Source organism: Microtus pennsylvanicus, chromosome 6, assembly GCF_037038515.1.
Source record: "Microtus pennsylvanicus isolate mMicPen1 chromosome 6, mMicPen1.hap1, whole genome shotgun sequence".
NCBI lineage: Eukaryota > Metazoa > Chordata > Mammalia > Rodentia > Cricetidae > Microtus > Microtus pennsylvanicus.
In genome coordinates this window covers 50,261,171-50,282,030 of record NC_134584.1, presented here as the reverse complement: position 1 = coordinate 50,282,030, position 20,860 = coordinate 50,261,171, and the positions used below count along the sequence as shown (strand labels likewise).

The 20,860-nt window shown below is 42.5% G+C and overlaps 1 protein-coding gene across 4 annotated transcripts in view; it reads right to left on the bottom strand.

Annotated features, from left to right (window-relative positions):
- The window catches only part of LOC142851964 (baculoviral IAP repeat-containing protein 1b-like), a 47,758-nt gene that overhangs the window by 13,838 nt on the left and 13,060 nt on the right, over nt 1-20,860 (bottom strand). For all 4 annotated transcript variants that reach the window (XM_075976214.1, XM_075976215.1, XM_075976212.1 and 1 more), the window contains exons 6-10: nt 17,957-18,076; nt 13,944-14,043; nt 8,432-8,513; nt 6,354-6,411; nt 3,580-5,691 (exon numbers count right to left, since the gene is read on the bottom strand). In XM_075976214.1, the coding sequence (XP_075832329.1) occupies nt 3,580-5,691; nt 6,354-6,411; nt 8,432-8,513; nt 13,944-14,043; nt 17,957-18,076 (2,472 nt within the window). The remainder of the gene's footprint in view (nt 1-3,579; nt 5,692-6,353; nt 6,412-8,431; nt 8,514-13,943; nt 14,044-17,956; nt 18,077-20,860) is intronic.

Genomic DNA, 20,860 nt, shown 5'->3' with positions numbered 1-20,860 from the left:
ACTAGCCCCATTTCTCATCTGGCAGAACAGCCTTACAGCTTCCCAGGCCCAGATCCAGGGCTAGAACTTGGGCAGCCCAACATCCACCCCATCTGACCTGCTAGAGCACATGAAGGAAGTTGACTTGCAGACCTTAAGTTGTAGGATCTCCATGACACAGGACAACAGCAGGACACCCAGGAAGAGTCCTAGTAAAGACCTGGTATCCGTAGTACAGTAGAAACCAGAGGCCTCAAACAAGACTGCTGGGGAACAATCTTTGTACACTGCAAATATGAATTGCTCTTATTGTTAATAAAAAGCTGATTGGTTGATAGCTAAGCAGGATTTTGGGGGCAGAGAGAATGCTGGAAAGAAGAAGGGTAGCGTCAAAGGAGTCACCAGCCAGATGCAGAGGGAACAGGATATATACAAAATGAGGCAATCAGCAATGAGCCATGTGGTAGCATGTGATTGATTGAAATGGGTTAATTTAAGTTGTAAGAGCTAGTTAATAACATGCCAAACTATTGGCTGAACATTTATAATTAATGAGTCTCTGGGTGGTTATTTGGGAGCAGCTGAGCAGTTACAGAGAAATTCCGCCTACACCAGACCAATGACTTTCTTCAACGAACACCTGCAAGTAAAGATATATGGACAAAGGGGTTGACAGTGTGTCTCACTGTGTCACACTGCAGCTTTCATGACAAGATTTTTAAATTTTCTGGTTTTTTTTCCTTTTTTCTTCTATTTTTTTTTTATGGGGACGGGAGTACAGGGTGGAAGGCAGATGTGAGGGGTCGGGGAAATGACTGGGATCAAAAATTAATTAAAAAAAACCATAGAACTCTTAGAAGGAAACAGGTAATGTAGGGTAAAAGGGCCAGTCAAAGAAACCTACCTTGACCCTGAACCCAGAGCCAGTGCCATTCTAGGGATGAAACCCAAGGCCTTGCATCTGTAGGCAAGTGTTCTCCCATTGAGCTACTTCCCTTGTAAAATAGAGTTTAATATTCACAATACATAAAGAACTCCTATAACAGAATAATTTTGAAAGGATCTCACTCTATTGCCCAAGTTAGTCAAGAACTCACTTTTAGAGCTAGCCTCAGACCATGGCAATCTTCCCATCTCAGCCTTTGGAGTGTCAAGATCAAAAGAACAACCCAAATCTTTTGAGGCAAATTTTTTTTTAATTACAAAGAATTTAAATAGACATCTCTAAAACTAAAAATAAAAGATCACTATGAGCTATTGAAAATATAGTCAGTCTCATTCAGTCATAGGATAATGTTGACTTATTAGAATATGTTCCTGATTCGTACAGCAAAGCAAAGGAAAAATGAGGCTAGGGCAGAGAGCATGGGGACTTGCACACGGCCCGTGGCAGGGTAAATGGTGTAGCCATGAAACACACCTGGGAATTTCCTCAAAAGGTTAAATGCAAGGAAGATGTGGTGGCTCACAGATGGAACACTGGTGGCTGGGGGTGCTGAGGGAAGAAAAGTTTCATGAGTTTAAGGCCAGCTGGTGTTACATTGTGAGTTCCAAGAATAGCCTAGGCTATAGAGGGAGACCTTGTCTCAAAACACAAGACTAGCCATATAAACAGGAAATTCTACCACCAGAATATACCCAAGACAACTGAGACGTTTTTAACCCAAATGATCATTATCCCGCATAATACCCAGGAAATGGAAACGACCAGGGTTCATCAATGGCTGTGAGGATAAGCAGAATGGAACACACACAATGACACACCCACATGCCCACACCCAGTGGAATGTTATTGACTACAGAAGTCCTGACCCTGTTCTCGTCCCGATTGCTCAGACTGCACATGTATCACCACGCTCAGCTCATGCAGGGCCGCCGATTGAACACAGGGCTCTGTGCATTGTAGGGAAGCACCCTACTGACCAAGTGACATGCCAGCCCTGCCTTGTCTCTCTTTTACACAAGGCAAGCAATGTCCTTTTTGAATCTATGGGATGATATTTATTATCAGAATCAAAAATAGTTTTATTTTCACAGAGACCAGATATTGGAGCATGCCTGTAATCTGGCATTCAAGACTTGGCAGTAAAAGGCTCAGGCAGTTCACGGTAATGATCAAGAACACAATGAATTCACAGCTAGTCTACGCTATATGAGACCTTCTCCTACGCAGGAGTAGGGTGTGGCGCAGGGATATGACTCTAAGAGAAAAAGCACTTGTTCTAAGCCTGCCAGCCTCACATGGTGGAAGGGAAGATGGCAATCCTGCACTTGTCCCTTCACTTCCAGATACATGCTGTGGCATAGTCATGTACCTATGTACACATTTGCAAACACACACACACACACACACACACACACACACACACACAGGCACCTTGCACAATTAAAAAATGTAAAACACAGATATAGACAAGCAAAGCATTCCAAAGCATGTAACAGATAGTTAAAAACAAAAGATTGGATTCGTTATGATTATAAAAAAATTTAAAAACCAAGCATTATCAAAACTCATAAGTACTTATAAACAATTTTAATAAAAGGTAAAGTTTGTGCTGAAAAATATTATATATTACTTAATGGAAGACAAAACTAAGAGGAGAAATTTTTGCCTGGTTGGTTTCTGTCAACTTGAAATAAGCTAGAATTATCTAGGAAGAGGAGCCTCAGTTTAGAAAATGACCCTATCAAGTTCCCTGTGGGCCAGTCTGTAAGGTATCATCTTGAATAATGACAGTTGAGGGAGGGCCCAGCTTAGTGGGGACAGTACCCCTGGGCTGGTGGGCCAGAGCTGAATAAGAAGTCAGCTGTAAAAGCATCCACAGGGGGCTGGAGAGATGGCTCAGAGGTTAAGAGCATTGTCTGCTCTTCCAAAGGTCCTGAGTTCAATTCCCAGCAACCACATGGTGGCTCACAACCATCTGTAATGGGGTCTGGTGCCCTCTTCTGGCCTGCAGGCATATACACTGACATAATATTGTATAATAAATAAATAAATATTTTAAAAAAAAAAGCATCCACAGAACGAAGCCAGCACGTAACATGTCTCCCTGGTCTCTTCTCTGCCTCCAGTTTCCTGCCTGAGTTCCTGTCATGGCAGTCTTCAGTGATGGACTATGAGACCTGGGAGCTGTAAGGTGGGAAAACCCCTTGCCTCCTGCAAGCGGCTTCTGGTCAAAATGTTTGAGGATAGCAACAGAAACCTAAGTAAGACTTTATTGTTCCCACTATTGAATTCCTTTTTGTGGAGAAGCTAAACACCCTCCTACTTTGATAGCCCAGGAACAGATGATTCTCCAGCCTCATCTCACAAAGAGTGCACCATTTACTAATAACGAGTGATTTAAACACCTGTAAAAGCCCCTCAAGCAAGGTAATATTGATGTCAGTGTTAAGCCAACTCTGCTGGAATTATGTTAAACCCATCCTGTGATTCAGGGCCTTTCACTGATTTATACACTGCCCCAAACAGTGAAAGTGATCAGATCTCTTCTATCAAGACACATTTATGACCTTGTGCCTGAGAAGCTTCATTCATCGAAAACCAAGAACGAGAAAACACAGTGTCAGCCAGAATGGTTATGTGACACTCAGTGTTACCTGGTAACTGGTTTGTTCCTGAGACCTCAAGAGACTGCAGGGCAGGCAGGGTAAGAAGCAGCTCCTGTTCTGCTGCGCTGAGCTCCAGTCCACACATGGAGCACTTGGTGACAGAGGACTTCTGCAGCTCCAGAGCAGGGCGGATGCTTTCAAGAAAGCCGCTGCTGTGGTTCAAATGGAGTTCTATATTCTGTGATGCTGAGAAGACTTCCATTAGGAACTGGAGCAGTGCTTGGTCTGCGGGATCCATGTTGGCCACTGCAACTTCCAGCCTAGGGATCTTGTACTGCTTGGGTGACAGTTTCCAATAGCCAGCACTGATGTTGGGTGGAGCCTGGTGTTGGATATCCACATAGTTCTTTATTATCGCCTCTTTTTCAGCTAAATTTTTCTCACATTCACTCATTGGTTGAAAGGCAGAGGCATAGTCCTCATCAATAGTTGGTGGCTGTACTTTGGCAAAACCTTTTTCCATGAGTGAAAAATCTATTGCCCTTACCCTGTTATTTCCACTTATGGAGACCTCAATACTCTTCAGTAACAGTAGACTTTCTGGGTAGTCCCGAAAGTACTGAAAATTCAGACAATTCAAAGCCAGTGTTCTCCCTCGAAGGAATTGCAAAATAAATGGAGAACATGCAGCGACCGCCTTGCTTTCATATGCAAAGTTTAGAGCAACGCTCAATAAATTTTCTGATATAAAGGAAAAGAAAGACTCAGGAAATAACTGCCACAATCCCCTAATCAACTCTATCCTCTCAGAAGTTTCTGGATGGAGCTTCCTGTAATCCTCATCTTCAGACATGTTCTCCAGCGACTCTTTATCATCCACCAACTGAAGCAAGTGAGACACAACCATTGGCGCTGCCTTTGATGAAGGGTGGCTGGAGACATACTTCAAAAAATTGTTGTAAACACCCATAGCCTTCAAGGGTGAGTTAATCTGTCTCAAATAATCAAGTCCCAGATCTTGGTCTTCCTTCCTTTCTGAACTCAGGAGTTCAGTCAGCCTCATGGCAGCAAGAAATTCTTGGAACAAAGGACTTAGGAACCGATAGACTGGGCTCAGTCTCTGGGCTGTGAATTTACTCATCAGGCAGCTGGTCAGATCTTCATCTTCATCGACTCCTGCTTCTGTGAGGTCCTCACTACTGAACTCAAAGCAAGATGAGAAAAGCCCTCGCAAGGCCAGCTGACCACACGAGGACACAGTGGCCTTGAGAGGCTCAGGCGTAGTCTTGTTCTGTAAGGAAAGATAGTTCATATAGAACTTGAAAACTGCCACATCGTGTAAGGACTGGTCAGAAGGATTTTGAAACCAGTCAGTACAGACTGCTGCCACGAAGAGGGGGGTTTTGTGAATTCCCTGCAAATCCACATTCTTTCCAAAGTAATTTATAAACTTTCGCACACGGATTATATTATGTGAGAAGAACTTCCTTAGTACAGAGACAGTATTATAGAAAGGAAACTCTTGGATCTCTAGGATTGTGTCTAGGTATGGGCGGATGGCCCTGGCCCTGTTTGTATGGACAGCGATCAATAGGCAGGTTCGTGACAAGTAGTTTTTTGTAATCAGTGTTTGTATGGCTTGGGGCAGTGAGTCCATCCCACGGTAGTCATCCAACAGGAACAGCACCCGGTGCCTTAGCTGCTGTATACTGCTGCTCAGGCACACGTCACTAACGCATCCTCCTGCCTCTAGGAGTTGGGTGCCGATGATGTCGGCCAGCCCCTGGTCTGGTCTGGTGGACCTCAGGGAGATGTAGAAGACCAGCTGGAACCTGTTCAGCAGGGGACAGCATCCTGATGCCCAGAGGAAAGCTGTTTTCTTCAGGAAGGTTGTCTTCCCACTGCCGGTCTCCCCCTCCACACACATGACAGAGCTGAGGTTGGTGAAGACCTCAGGAAGCATCATGGCCTCTTGCACTGGCCTGCTGATGTGCTTTGAGACGATGGACAGATCACACCCAAGCAAGTGGTCAGTGCCTAGGCTGGAACACACCTCTGGCAAATCCATGTGGCGGAAAGTGGCTTTGGTGTAGGCTCCTCTCAGCTGCTCACTCAGACTCTTTGCCTCTTGAAACCACTGGGCTTCCCTGAGAGCCAGGTCTGTGGAGAGGAGGGAGGCACAGTGGAAAACACATTGAAGTCTGACAATCTTTTTTTTTTTTTTGAGGCATGTCTTCCCAGAGTATCCCTGGCTGTCCTGGAACTAGCTCTGTAGACCAGGCTGGCCTCAAACTCAGAAATCTGCCTGCATATACCTCCCAAGTGATGAGATTAAGGAATATGCCACAATGCCTATCAAAGTCTGGCAATCCTGATGCAATGATGTTAGCTCTGCTATTTGATCCTGCCTGTCGGCTGTGGATGGACCGCCCATGTGCTGCCCTTGGTATTATATCAGACCTATTCCCAGTACCAAAATGTGGGATCATGTGTCAAGGCCCTATTTGACCTGGGGACTTAGACATAATGTGTACTTATTGGGAACTCCGAATTATTGGCATTCTAATTTTCCATTTAAGATCTCAGGAAACCGGCTTGCTGCACAAAGCCTTTAACGCTGTCTGGTTGGGACCTGACACAAGGACTGTGTCATTAGTCCTTAATTCTCAAGATGTCACAGGAATGCTGACACGCTCTCCTCCACAGTACTCTCCGTGTCTGTTCTTTCCTCTCTAGAGCTCCCTGGACAATCACAAATACACTTTCCTCTCAAATCCCTAGGTACAAACACACACAATCCCATGTTGCTTTCCAGTGCTTACCGGCCATGGTGGAGTGAACTGCCACTGGGTCCCCATGATTGCTTTCCCGTGTGCTGTCCTTTGAATGAGAATCCATCATTAAATCAAAACTAGGTCTTAAATCAAGATTGGATATTATGTTATCACTGATAACATAATCAATATTATCAAGCAAATTGATAATACAATCAATCAAAGCCCAACATCTTCTAAACACAGCCTACACTCGGTGCTGACTGAAGGAAGAGTGCTCCAGATGTGAAAGAGTTAATCTCACACATCTGCAAGAGTGTGTTCCTAGATGGTGCATGCATGGGATATACATCCTCTCTATGGGTGATTGCTATGGGGGTAATCAAAATTGTAGCGTCTAGAACAAGAATGGTCCTGCAAAAACATTAAGTATTGCCTGTATTCTTTGTCATTAGCAACTGCATGTTTCATATCAACGCTGGGAAGCAGAAAGGTTATCATACACACACACACACACTTATTTTTGGAGTTTTGTTTCGTATTTAAAGAGTCTCATGTGGTATAGCTGGTTCTGGAATTCCATATGTTGCCAAGGGTAGCGCTGAACTCTTCATCCTCCTTCTTCAGCTTCCCAAATCTGGTATTCTAATCATGTGCCTCTCACACCCCAGGCTTCATTGTCCTTTTTTTTTTCATTTTCTGGGACTCCAAACATGCCTCTCCATTCTCAGTTTTGTTCAGTGTTGAAGATTGTGTGTGTGTGTGTGTGTGTGTGTGTGTGTGTGTGTGTGTGTGTGTTGGTGAACATTTAACTGAGCTACATCCCCTGCACTTGTAGTACCATTTTCAAATTTCCAAATATAAGATCTTTATTAAGTGAACCTGAAATCGCTCTGCTGTTTTGTTTTCCTCTTCTCTTCTTCTGTTATTTTGTTGGTGTTTGTTTTGTTTTTTGAGGTGATGTCTTATACTGTTGTCCAGGCTAATGTTGAATGCCTGACAATTCTCCTGCCTCAGATCCCAGATTGCTGTCTTACAGACATGCACCACCATGCCCGGCTTTGTTCTCTCTCTGTGGGATGAGAAACTGCGTACTCATTACAACAATGTGAGGTGGTTTGTGTCAGCAATGAACTGACAGTATCAGAGAAGCATCTGGGATCAGACCATCGTTTGACTTCATGATTTTGCTGAGCATTTGAATGTGTTAAAGAAACATGTCTGGAAATGGTCGGAGAGCTGGCTAAGAGGATTGGAGCGCTGCCCGCAGAGCCCGAGGTCGCCAGTTCGAGTCCCAGGTAAGTGAGTACTGTACTGTGTGTTTGTCTGTGTCTCTGTGCTATGTGTGAATGACGTCTGCGTGCATAATTAATTCGAAAAAAAAAGTTTAGCCAGGCGATGGCGCACGCCTTTAATCCCAGCACTCGGAAGGCAGGCGGATCTCTGTGAGTTCGAGACCAGCCTAGACCTAGTTCCAGGACAGGCTCCAAAGCCACAGAAAAACCCTGTCTCGAAAAACCAAAAAAAAAAAAAATGTCTGGAGACCGGGGATACAGCTGACACACAGATTCCTTGCGTAGCTCACACAAGACCTTGGGTTTGATCTCTTGAATTGCAGTAATGAACAGAAGATAAATAGGAATGGTGGCACACAATTGTAATTCCAGCATTTGGAAGGTTGAGGCAGGAGGATTATAAGTTCACAGCCAGTCTTGGATTTGAACACAGTAAGTTCAAAGTCAGTTTAGGTCCCAAAATAATTGCAACTAAACAAAATAAAACTTGCCTGCGAATCCCAAGAGAAGTTAAAAAGTCAAGCCTACTGCCTTCCAATGATCACAGGGGGGCAGTTAGTCTGGATGTTAACAGAAGTAAGAATTTCTAAAAGAATTTCAACAACAGACTTCTCATAGGAGAAGGGGTTGGCTGTGCGTTTCACGAAGCTAGCTAGTGTGTCCCTTGTCCACCCGAAGTTCCTGTGTGCATTTATCACTTGCTAATGCTTATTAGATAGCTGTAGAATTTATTTAATTATGACACATTTACAATTGCCAATTGCTCATCAAAACAGTGTTCAATCACGGGATCATACTCTGCCGATTCTGAGAAGGGACGGGGTCTATTACCATGGCTTCCAGAAGTGCACAGTGGCTCTGAAGGGCTGGACTCATTTCTGCAGAGGACTTCAGGTTTTGGAGAAAGACACAGCTAAACAGAGGAGATAAGAGTCATAAAACAATTCCATGCAATTAAGTGCTTGTATTAGGATTTTAAGAAACATGAAGATCCGTGGCCAAGAATGAAGTAGAAAACTAACATTTTCAGTGACTCTGTCAGTGTTGGGTCACATGAGACATTCACACTGTGACTTCAATAACATGATGAAAGTGGTTTGTAAAGTAATGGTATGGATAGCCAGGGAATGTGTTGTGATGGGCACACAGTTACTGCCTGTGCATGAATCCAGCTAAAGTGAGCTTGAAGAATAAAAGACAGTACTCCAGCACTGTGGGAGTAGAGGCATGAGAATCACTGGGGCTTGCTGGATGCTAGCTAGCTCACGTTCAGTGAGAGAGCCTGTCTCAGGGGAACAAGATGGGGCTTAAAGAAGAGGAAGCTTGCAGAGGGTGATGGCGCACACATTTAAATCCAGCATTCCAGAAGCAGAGACAAGCAGATCTCTGAGCTTAAGACCAGCCTGGTCTACAGAGTGAGTTCCAGGACAGTCAGGGCTACACAGAGAACCCTGCCTCAAAAAAAAAATTAGAGGTTGGGGTGTTCCATGTCTCCCTTTGCTCTCTATGTAGTATGCACAATGTATATACTTGCACATACTCATAAACACACATTAACAGAATAAACAAAGTAAAAAGAAATAGAAAATTTAAAGAGTAAATTCTATACATTCACATAAAGGACAACAAATGACAGAAAATTATCTAAACAAAATATGCAATTTAGAGTTTAGATAATAATAATTTGTTACTGTTATCAATCATTGCCAAACTGTTAAAAAAAAAACCCCACAAGATTCAAGTCTACCAACTACATAAAATTCATGTTAACTATAAAAATGTAGATATCACATGGTTAAACATGTTTCTTAAAAATTTACCACCCAGGGCTTAGAAGATAGCACAGTGGGCACATACTTTCTTTCATTTTTTTTAATATTTATTTATTTATTATGTATACAATATTCTGTCTCTGTGTGTCTGCAGACCAGAAGAGGGCAGCAGACCTCATTACAGATGGTTGTGAGCCACCATGTGGTGGGCACATACTTTCTAGACAGCCGTGGGGACCTCGGTTCAGATCTCCAGCACCTATGTAAAAGCTAGGCATTGAGGAGAATGCCTTTAATATTAGAGCTGGAGACGGAGGGACAGGAAGAACCCAGGGGTTAGAAGCCAGTCTAATTGGCAAGCTTCAGGTTTATGAGAAACCCTTTCTCACAAAGTAAGTCGGACTGAACTAGATGCTAAGCCCCACTGCTGAATACACAATAAACTTTCAGGATAGAGGGAAATCAAGCAGAATTTATTTCATATTTCCTCCCTGTTGCCTCCCTTCCATAGCACAGGAAGAGGCTTTGCAGTCGGCTGGGGAGAAAGGCCATCACTGGTATCACCCGTTAGCAAACCCTGCATGCGATAACATCATCATGCCAGGCAAGGTGCGTCCCATGGTGAATGTGATGTGAAGGTTGGGGGGCAAGCAACCGGTTTTGGTTTGAATTTGAGCTTGTTTCCCAGGAGAGTCCATGCTGGCACTCTCAACCTGGTCAAGCTGGGTGCGGTGGTGCAGCCCTGTAATCTCAGCTCTTGGGTGGCACAGAAAGACAGATCTCTGGGATCTACAGGCCAGACTGATCTACATAGCAAGTTCAGGCCAGCTAGGGCTACCTAGTGAGACCCTATCTCAAAAAGAATAAGGAAACAAAAACCCTAAACTAAACCTGGCCAAAAGCACATGGCCCAGGAAGTCACTAAAGTCTTAGTGTGTTTGTGGGGGGAAATGGGTGGGGCTACCAATGTTGTCTGGTTAAATCAAATTTTCTTCTAAATATTTATGTTCATATACACAGATGGATGTGATTTTCAGCCTTAACTAAATAAGCTTTATTCTGCAGTGCTGATGTGGAATTCCCCTCTGTAGGCTGTGAATATGTTTTATTACTATTGGTTAAAAAAGAATCTGCTTTGGCCTATGACAGGGCAGAATAGAGCTAGGTGAGAAAACTAAACTGAATGCATGGAGAAAGAAGACAGAGTCAGCAGATGCCATGTTACCGACAAAGAAGTAACATGCCAACACCAGTAAGCCAAAGCCTAGTGGCAATACAGGGATTAATAGAAATGGGTTAATGTAAGATATAAGAGCTAGCTAGGAATATACCTAAGCCATTGGCCCCAAGCTAGAGCGAAAAAACTAAAAAAGGCCAATGAAAGAAGCACAGTTTGACCCTCAAACCGGAGCCAACTCAGTCCCAGACTATCTGAACACAAAACCAAGCAACGCCTGAGTAGGAAAACCAACCAATCCCTGAACAGGAAACTAACAAGTCCCTGAAAACAAAATCTTTCACCTTGACCCTGAACCCTGAGCTAGTCAAAGAAATACATCCTGGATCTGAAACCTGAACCAGTGGAAAAAACTTTAGCCCTGAACCCAGAACCAAAGAAACACACCCTTACTCTAATACTGGAGTCAAAGAAACACACTTTGGCCCTAGAACCAGAGTTAGTGAAAGAAATATGTCTTAGTCCTGAAAATAGAGTCAAATGGCTAAAAAAGCTCCAGCGAAAGAAACACGGTTTGGCCCTGAAACCAGAAGCAACTCTGCCCCTGCCCAACTAAACCAACCAATCCCTGATCAGGAAAACTAATGAATTCCTAAGCAGAAAAATCTTCTTCCTGGGAAAACTCCACCCTAAAAAGCCCTATATACACCCCTCTGCAAGTTCATTTCTGGTTGTCCTTTTCCTCCCTGGCAGAGGCACCCACCATCCTGAATTCCTCCTTCCCTAATAAATCTCTTAAAAGGGTTTGGGTGAAGATCTTTTGCTGGTGCGGAGAACCTTTGCTGAGATGTTCCCTTAGGGAGCTGAGCAGAAAAAGAAGAACCTTGCTGAGAAGCTTCCCTTGGGTGGGGGAGGGGGCTGAGCAAAAAAAAAAAAAGAAGAAGAAGAAGAACCTTTGCCAAGATGTTCCCTTAGCGAGTCTGAGGAGAGAGAGAGAGAGAGAGAGAGAGAGAGAGAGAGAGAGAGAGAGAGAGAGAGAGAGAGAGAGAGAGAAAGAAAGAGTTCATCTTCTGGGAAACCCCCTCAGGAGTGGAGCAAGAACAGTTAAGTGTTGTCAGAGCCGGAGGAGATTGCTACATTTCTCCAGTGGGTTCCCTATAGCAGAGCAAAGCAGAAGTAACATCTTGGGCCAGAGCAGAGCAGAGCAGAAGAAATGGATCGTTCTGTTCTGATGTTCCCTACGGGGAACAGAGTAGAGCTCCGCTGTACTGGCTTTCTCATGGGGAGGAGCAGGATTGCTACCCCCTGCAGGAGACCAGGACCCTCCACACTCCAGCTCCAGGTATAGCCTGACTTCACGACAAGCCAGGATACCTTTCCCTCCAGAGCTGTCCCTTCACAGTTCCAGGTATAGCCTGACTTTCCAATGAATCAGATTACCTCTCCCTCCATGCATCTCCCTACAACACTTGAAAAAAACAAAACTCTCTTGATAGTCTAGAGCAAGTTCTAAATACAACTAGATTGCCTCCCAATTTACCATCACAGGGATTAAAAAGAAGGTCCCTATGTTCCCAACAATTTAGTACAATCCATATAGAAATAAAAAGAAAAAAAGTGGGGTCTGGAAAAATGACTCAGTGCAAGAACATTTGCTGCTCATGCAGAGGACCAGGTTTGGTTCCCAACACCCATATCAGATAGATCACAACCTCCAGCAACTCTAATTCGAGGGGATCCAATGCCCTCTTTGACCTCTGTGCATGTAAGTAGTGCACAGATATACATACAGGCAAAACATCCATGCACATAAAAGCAAATATTTTAAAAATAAGTAAAAGAAAAAGGGAAATGTGTTTGAGCATCTTCTAATTTCAAAATTAGATGGAAATCATCATTTATTTATTTATTTATTTATTTATTTATTTATTTATTTATTTATGTTGAGGATAGGTCTTGTTAAGTAGCTCTGGGTTGGTCCCAAACATGTGATTTCAGAAGGAAGGGGACTATGGGGAGCTAGAGGGAGATAACAGGGTAATTGGAGGATGATGTTGAATGTGATTGCAATACACTGTGTGTGTATATACGTAAAAGTCATAATGTATGTATATGAAAATGCCATTATTTTATATAATTAACATATGCTAATAAAATATTTTAAAGAATTTGGGATATTATTCCTACTCAATTTAAAGGCTAAATAATTGTTTAAAACTTTACATTTAAGTTGGGCGGGGAGGTGGTGCATGCCTTTAATCCCAGCACTTGGGAGGCAGAGTCAGGCAGATCTCTGTGAGTATGGGGTTAGCCTGATATATAGAGTGAGTTCCAGGACAGCTAGGGCTACATAGCGAAACCCCGTTTCAAAAAACTCAAACTAAAAATAAGCTTTACATTTAAAAGTTAAATAATTAGACTTACATATTTCTAGTGCAAAGACAATTTAGTGCAATTTCAGGTATGCATTCAATGCACACAGGACACAACTGTGCAACTGAACAAAGACTGCAGAGACATAACACTGTTACAGATTTTCATGCCTTCAAAATGATACCATAGCAAAAGATCTTATTTCTCAATTACAAATGTTTGGTTTTTAAAATAGATTGATTTTACACAATTCATAGTAAAGCATTTAATATAAAACAAAGCTAGTTTTTCTTTTTTCAGCTTTCTGAGCCTACGATTCCAAGTGTCTGCCACTGTGTCCAAAAATATTCACTTTTCAATCTGTATATCTTGATATTTATCTCTGAAAATTCTAATTACTGAGTTAAAACAACAAATTTTGTTTTGCAATTAAACATTTCTAGAGTTATTTATGTGTAGAAAAGAAATAAAAAACTTCAAAATTGACAGAAAAGGGGACAAGAGTAGCTCAATAGGAAAGGGATTGCCTAGTGTGCCCAAATCATTGGTTCCATCCCCAACACTGGGAAAAGAAAACAACTTGGAAAATCCTAGACAATAGCAATAGAAACCCCTAAAGGATTATAGAAGGAGAAGAATAGAAAAACTAGTTTACAACAAAAATAACCAGAAAAGTGGGGAATTGTCAGACACGTTGGTACCTCTCTTTAGTGCCAACACTTGGGAAGCTGAGGCAGGAGGATCATGGGTTCCATTCCTACTATGCTAGATAGCATTTCTACAATAGTCTGGACTACATAGAGAGATCCTGTCTTTAGAAGTGTGTATATGAACACAACCAAAACCGATATCTAACTACGATGAGAAAAAAGGTATTCTGGAAGGGTGTCATGGGAGGAAAGAGATGAAGATCTGAGCATGAATCCTTCACAACAGGAACCAGAGGAGTGTCCAGAGACTATCCACAGGAAAATTACAGACAAGGAGGGAATTCAAGGTCAATAGAATTCATCTTGCTCACTTGGGAAAAAACTTGGTGTGATCTTCTAATGGGTTGTCACCTTCTTCCCAATTACACATACATCCTTCACAGGAAAAACACCGGACAGTGTCTTTTTTGCCTAGAATAAGGGAATATGGTCAGTTCAACAGCACATACACCTGTCAACTCTCAAGCACATAGCTTCAGATTTCTCTAGTGAAATCCCAATTGCATCTCCAATTGGATTGTGTGGCAAAGTCATGCACAGGTCACCAGGGGGCAAAGCTCACACAGGACTTTGGTCCTTCAATGGGTGGTGGTCAGCAGCAGTCACTGAATGCTCCTGAGTATAATGTGCTTTGATGAACACCCTCTCCCAAATCAGCCACCTTGAAAGATTTGCCATCAGAATCTGAAACAGAAGCTCCAAGAGAGCCAAGATTTCTGTCTGATTTGGACACCAGTGACTTTCACAGACATTGGCAATCAATAAGTATTTGTTTAATGAATTAGTCAGAAAGAATATACTAGTAGCTGTGGATAAGATAGAAGAACAAATGTAAAAGCCTCTATGTAAGCTATATTATGAAGAATCACTTGTCTCTTCTCACATTATTGGGCTGTGTGATAAAGCTTTTGTACACTGTAAAGATTTGTCACTCATATTGGTTTAATAAAACACTGATTGGCCAGTAGCCAGGCAAGAAGTATAGGTATGGAAACCACACTAAGAGAATTCTGGGAAGAGGAGAGGCAGAGAGGCAGTCATCAATCAGATACAGAAGAAACAAGATGAGAATGCCTTACTGAGGAAAGGTACCAAGCCACATGATTAAACATAAATAAGAATTAGGGGCTAATTTAATAGGTAGGAGGTAGTTAGTAACAAGCCTGAGTAATAGACCAAACCATTTATAATTAATATAAGCCTCTGCATTTTTTGGGAGGACTGAATGGTTGTGGGACAGGCAGGACAAAAACTTTCATCTACAAATGGCGCCCAAAATGGAGCAAGAATTTCCACATAAAGCCGGAGAAAGATTAACAAAAAGAATTCTAGACAGACAAGAACAGAGTCAAGCACAGCTTCTTGGTAACCATCTTTTCTCTGGTAGGCTCTGTTTGCTAGAGACAATCAGAAGTATAGCTCCTTTAAGAGAGGCTTCCTGACTCAGCTTTACTAGCAAACACCTTACAGCTCTTTTAAGAGGTCCTGCCACTAAACAATTCAATGGTGTTTTGAGCTGGCAGCCTGCTTCTTGGTGGTAGTAGGGACCTACAGAGCTGTGGCAATAAACATGGCTCCTGCCAGTACCTCCATCATGAAGCTAGACTCTCAGAAAGCTAAGGAATGTGGTGGAACCTAAAGAAGAAAAAAAATAGCTATCCAAAAATAATCACCAAACAAAGTAAAATCTGACTGATGACACCACTTAAATTTGTAAAATCTCACTACCTGAACATACATACCACCTTACTTCTCAATATACGAGGAGACCCAACTCAAAAATCATAGCTGGCTTTGGAGTTGGACTGTGATTCTCTCCTTCTCTAAATCCAAGCATGTTGTTAAAAGAAAAACTCACTTTCTGTCTCATATTAGGAGAGACACCTGGTGTGAGACAGAAGAAAAAAATCTAGGGACTGATGTTATCAAACTCTGCTTTCACAAATTCTACTTATTTTTTGTCTTTGTGGTGCCTTTCTTTGAATACAGGTCTCTCAAAATTCAAAATTCAAACTTTCCATTTGATGTAAATAATGTTTAAGTTTACCACATTGAACAATAAATTTACCTACAATAATCTCTGAAGTCTCCAGGAAAAAGATGGGGCCCTACAATAATGATGAAACCTGGTTTATATAATGTCATTCTGCTGATAGCACCACTTAAAGATCAGCTTTGGACTAAAAACTGCTCAGAATGATTTTGAGGTGGCTAGCTGAGATGATCCAGCTTCAAAGACTATTCTAGCCAGGACTTGAGACAAACCCTGCACTTTCCCATTACACATAGACTGAACCAAAAAAAATGATACAACTATCTCTCCTTGGACTTGACAATTAACCCAAATTTTTCTTTTCAGGATCTGCTAAAGATGCCATAATCCCCAGACAGCAGGAAGTAAATTTAAGAATACGATGCCCACATTTCCAAGAGGTGGGGTGGTAGTTTTTTGCTTATTCAATGGATTATGGATATTTGTCATTGTTTAGGGTGGTTGGTTATAATTTATTATTGGTAATGATCAGGAAAAAAGCTAAACAAAGAAAATTATATTCAAGGTCCTTTTTTTGACAAGATAAAAAGAGGATATATGTGGGAGCCCACTTGTGACTCAGTTTCCATCTAGAGTCATTTGTGACTTCAAAGTTATTTGAGTTCAAGCTTTCTTGCTCTGCCTGCTCCAGTATCCTTGAGAGCTATTAGAAAACTCTGATTACGCCCATGGGAAAGAATATTTTGCCAATGAGAGAAGAAGACACTCACTAGTGAAAGAATACTGCTGATGCCAAACCTTAGGGCACATCCAGATAAAAGAAAGTGCTTGCTCAAGGACAGGAATGGTCTGTGGTTAGATGCTGACTGGCTGTGCTTGGCTTTGTTCTGTTTTTGGATATAAGCAGGCTCTGAAATAAACTCAGGGTTGTCCAGAGTAAACTGGAAGTCCCCCGAATCCATCTCAATCTTTAGCCTCAGCGCCCCCTTCCACGAGCCCTGGCTGACTTTCTTGGAGCAGGCTTTGACAGATGTAGATGGGATAGGATAAAAGGATAGATTATGGAGACTACTCAGAAAGAAAAAAGGGAGGATATAGATATGATAAAATAAAAAGGTAGATTATTGAATCTACTTTTAAAAAGCAACTACTAGTTCTAAATGTTTTACATTGGATTGAACTTTGTATATTGTATACAAATTTTGTATATTGATACAAAGTTGAGATTAATTTTGTTAAATCATACTAGATATGGTTCTAATCTTGTTAAATATTTTTTACCTAGACAGCTCATCAACAATGCAAGGCAAATTTCTAGTCTTTGAATGTTGTCATTACCAACTGTTTCAGATAATAAGGAAATTCCAGTTAGTAATTAGTTACCTAATATAACTGAACCCGTAGTCACATTAGGTATGTTTTCAAGGTCAAACAAAGTTATATTTTAGATAGACAGGTCATCTTCAAACACTTCAGAGATCTACAGAATATGGCACTTAAGATGTTTTAATAACATAGGCTCTTTTTTTTTTAAAGATTTATTTATTTATTATGTATACAACATTCTGCCTCCGTGTATGCCCACACGCCGGAAGAGGGCACCAGATCTCATTACAGATGGTTGTGAGCCACCATATGGTTGCTGGGAATTGAACTCAGGACCTCTGGAAGAGCAGCCGGTGCTCTTAACCACTGAGCCATCTCTCCAGCCCCACATAGGCTCTTTTTTATAAGACTGAGTCATGTCTGCTCCTGGCAGCACCAATCTACTTCAGAGAAGATAATGGGCATCAAAGAAATTCCACATGGAGCTTACTTTCTTTGTGGCAAAAGTAAATCACTGGGCAAGACCATTCCCAGCATGACATCCGTGAGACTCGAGGAAGGCAGGCAAGGAGAGACGAAGGGTTAAGACTATGTGACAAGACCAGCTGTGCCAGTGGAATATGGCTGTTAGCTGAAGCAGTGGAGAGGCCACAAGTTCAGAGGCTGAGCTACAGAAAACTGAAGGTGTATGGGCTCCCAAAGAGATCCATGACAAATGTCGAAGCATAGACAGAGATACAAGAGCAGGATTAGAGAATGTGGTGATGCAAACACTGACTAAGGTGGCAGAGATGCTCAGCACTAGGGCACTTGCTGCTCTTGCAGAGGAGTTGGCTTTGGTTCCAGCAGCCACATGATGGCTCACAGCCACTTGTGACTCCAGTTCCACAGGACCCAACCCCCTCCCCTGTCTGCCTCTGAGGGCACCACACAGGCATGTGCACATGTACACACAGGCAATCACTCTTACACATAAACTTACAAATAAAAACAAAGCTGGCTCACCTGTGTAGAAAAGGCCTGCTCTGACCAGAGCTTCAACAGCCACAGGTGACGTATGGGGCCAGTCCTTGAAAGTGTCCAGCCTTAGCTCTTCATTAGCAAAGACACTGTCATTGCAGTAAGCTTGGGAAAACAGATGCAGGTGAGCGCAACTGGATTGATCACAAAGTTCAAGTTTGTGGTATGGGTAGCTGGAATGATATGATGTGCTGTGCTCACGTCAGAAAAAAGGAGGGAGGTTAGGAAAACACAAGGAAGAAAAGACCCAAGAGCGAGCACGTCAGAGCTGCTGGAGCAGAGGGGCAAAAGCTGGGGCATTCCGTCCATTCTATTCCTGTCTGCCTGTGACCCATGTGCCAAACTGTAACTTAAGATGGTCTCTTGGTCATCTTGCATCAGGACAGAACAAAAGTGAGAGGAGATTTCTGTTTCCAGAGTCAGTGTCAGGATTTGAGAAAGGCAATTTCCCCTGGGGCTCCTGAAAAGCGGTCATTGTTATGGCTTGCTCTTTGAGATGACCACACTGTGGGTGTCCATTAGATTTCTGCCTCATCCTGGCTTCTGAACTGTTACAAGTCTTTTTCTTACTCTGAACAATTACAAGTCTTCTCCATGCTGTGAGGACTTGAAAATTAAGTTGCCCTTAACTTGGTTCTGACAAGTTTCTCAAGATGAAAGCTTGGCTGTGTTCACACTTAATCCTAGGATTAGGGTTTTGTTATTGATTTTGCTGCTTTACATACTTCATTGGGGAAGCACATCACACTTAGATTTAATAAAGAAAAAGATATTTACAGTTTAGAAACCTTTTATTTTACTTTTGACTTCTATTAAGACACAAGGTTATAGGGAGTAGGTCCCACTGCTTTCTTAGTGCCCACACCGTGGGTTCTCTGGAGCAGGCTGGCATTTCGGACTTTCTTTGGCTTCCTTCTTTATCTGATTGTTTCCTTCCCTATATCAGGAAGCTAACTGAGGACTCACAGTTCTGTGTGTGTTCATGTGTGTGCAGGGACATGCACATGTACGGTTCACACTGGGAAAGTCAGAGGACACCCTTCACTAGTTTTCCCTTGTTAGGGAGGGTTTGTCATTCCCTGGCTAGGTTGTCCAACCCCAGAATTCCAAGTGTTTCTCCTTCCCAGCCCTGGGATTTCAAATGCACAACAGTGACACCTGGCTTTTGTCACATGGGTTCTAGAGACAGAACAGGAATCCTTTTGTTTGCATGGAAAGCAGTCTGCCCATATTGCTCTGGCCTTTCCCCTTATAGTTCTTAACGTGCACTCAAGAAATACTCAGTAAATTTCTTCCCAGGAATCATAACCTTAAGTTGCTTGTTTAACAGTGGCAAGAGCATGCCGGGTAACAAAGTAGACTACTTAAGTTTTGCTATGGAAACTTTCATGAGCGGCCTCTTTTTGAACAGCTCATTCCCTATGCCTACAATATCACCATTCTTGTAGACTCTTGCATATGTGGCCAAAGGAACAGCGCTGCTTTCTAAAGGCCTAGAAACAAACATTGGCTGCCTTTATTTTTCCTTTGTGTTTGACATTTTAGCATGTTACTGGACAATGGAGGTTCCAGCCGGAGGATGTTTTGTGTGGTGTGTGTGTGGGGGCGAGGGTTGTGCACGTGTGTGTACGTGTGTGAGTATGTTTCATACACTTATGCATCTATACGAAATGTGTGTCTGGGGCTCCAGGTGACCAGAAGAGGTTGTAAGATCCTGTCCAGATGGAGTTAGAGCCTGTTGTAATTTGCTACCATGTAGGTGCTTTGGACTGAACCTGACTCCTCTGCAAGAACAGCAAAAACTCTGAAGAGCTGAGACACCTTCAGCTCCATGTTTATGGGGGCGGGGAGCACCATGTTTTGCTATGTTTAGCCTAAGCTTGTGATTATTTCTTACTCAATTTTCTTTCTTCTGGGATTTCAAGCATGGATCTCTACACTGGTGCTAACCTTGGAATGTATTCCTCTCAGTTTTGTGAGTCAGGATGTTATGTAGCCTACACTGGCCTCTAATCCAATATCATTGTCAAGCCTGGACTTGAGCTCCTTTCTCCCCTTCCAATAGCAGGGATCACAGGACTGAGCCACAAAACTCAGTTGACCATAGAATTCTTGCTATATTATGATTGTTTCCATCTTGTCCACTGCCCTTGTCCCCGTGTCCCTGAATTTGCTGGGACTGAACTCAGAGCATGTCCTAACTGCTATACAGATGCTCTGTAACTGAGCTAAAACCCTAACACTAGGTCTTGTTTTCTTTGGGTGCTGGAGTGGAAACAAAGGACCTTGCTCAAGGTAGCCAAGTGACTAATGTCCTCAGATCTGTCACCTCATCTCAGTGTGAATGTTTCTCAGTTTCCAAACAGTGCACTGTGCCAATTAAGAATGCTTTGGGGACTGTGGTTGTAGTTCAGTTTGCAGAGTGTTCTCTCAGCATCCAGGAAGACCTCGGTGGGTTCCCTCCCCAGCACCCGAGAACTCTGTCTCAGCACTCAACAGGAAGAGGTCGAAGGTCAAGATTATCTGAGTTTGAGGCCAGTCTGGGATAGGAAAGATTCTGAAAATGCTTCCAAAACATTTTATCCAAGATTTTAGTTGTTTGAAGGGAAACATCACTTACAGCAGAGACCATACTATGTTAACTATGGTTACCTACAATAAACACTAAGCTACTCAGCAGTAGCCATGGTGTATAGATGCTTGCCACTAAAGGTGAACCTCCTTATTAACTCCTGGACACCTCCTGGTTGAAGGAGAGAACCAACTCCTGTAAATTTTCATATGACTTTTGCACCTTCACACATGGGACCCACTAAGTTAGTAACTGAACATAAATTTTCTTTTAAAGATTCTTTTATTTTTATTTTTGATGTATGTGTTTTGTCTGCG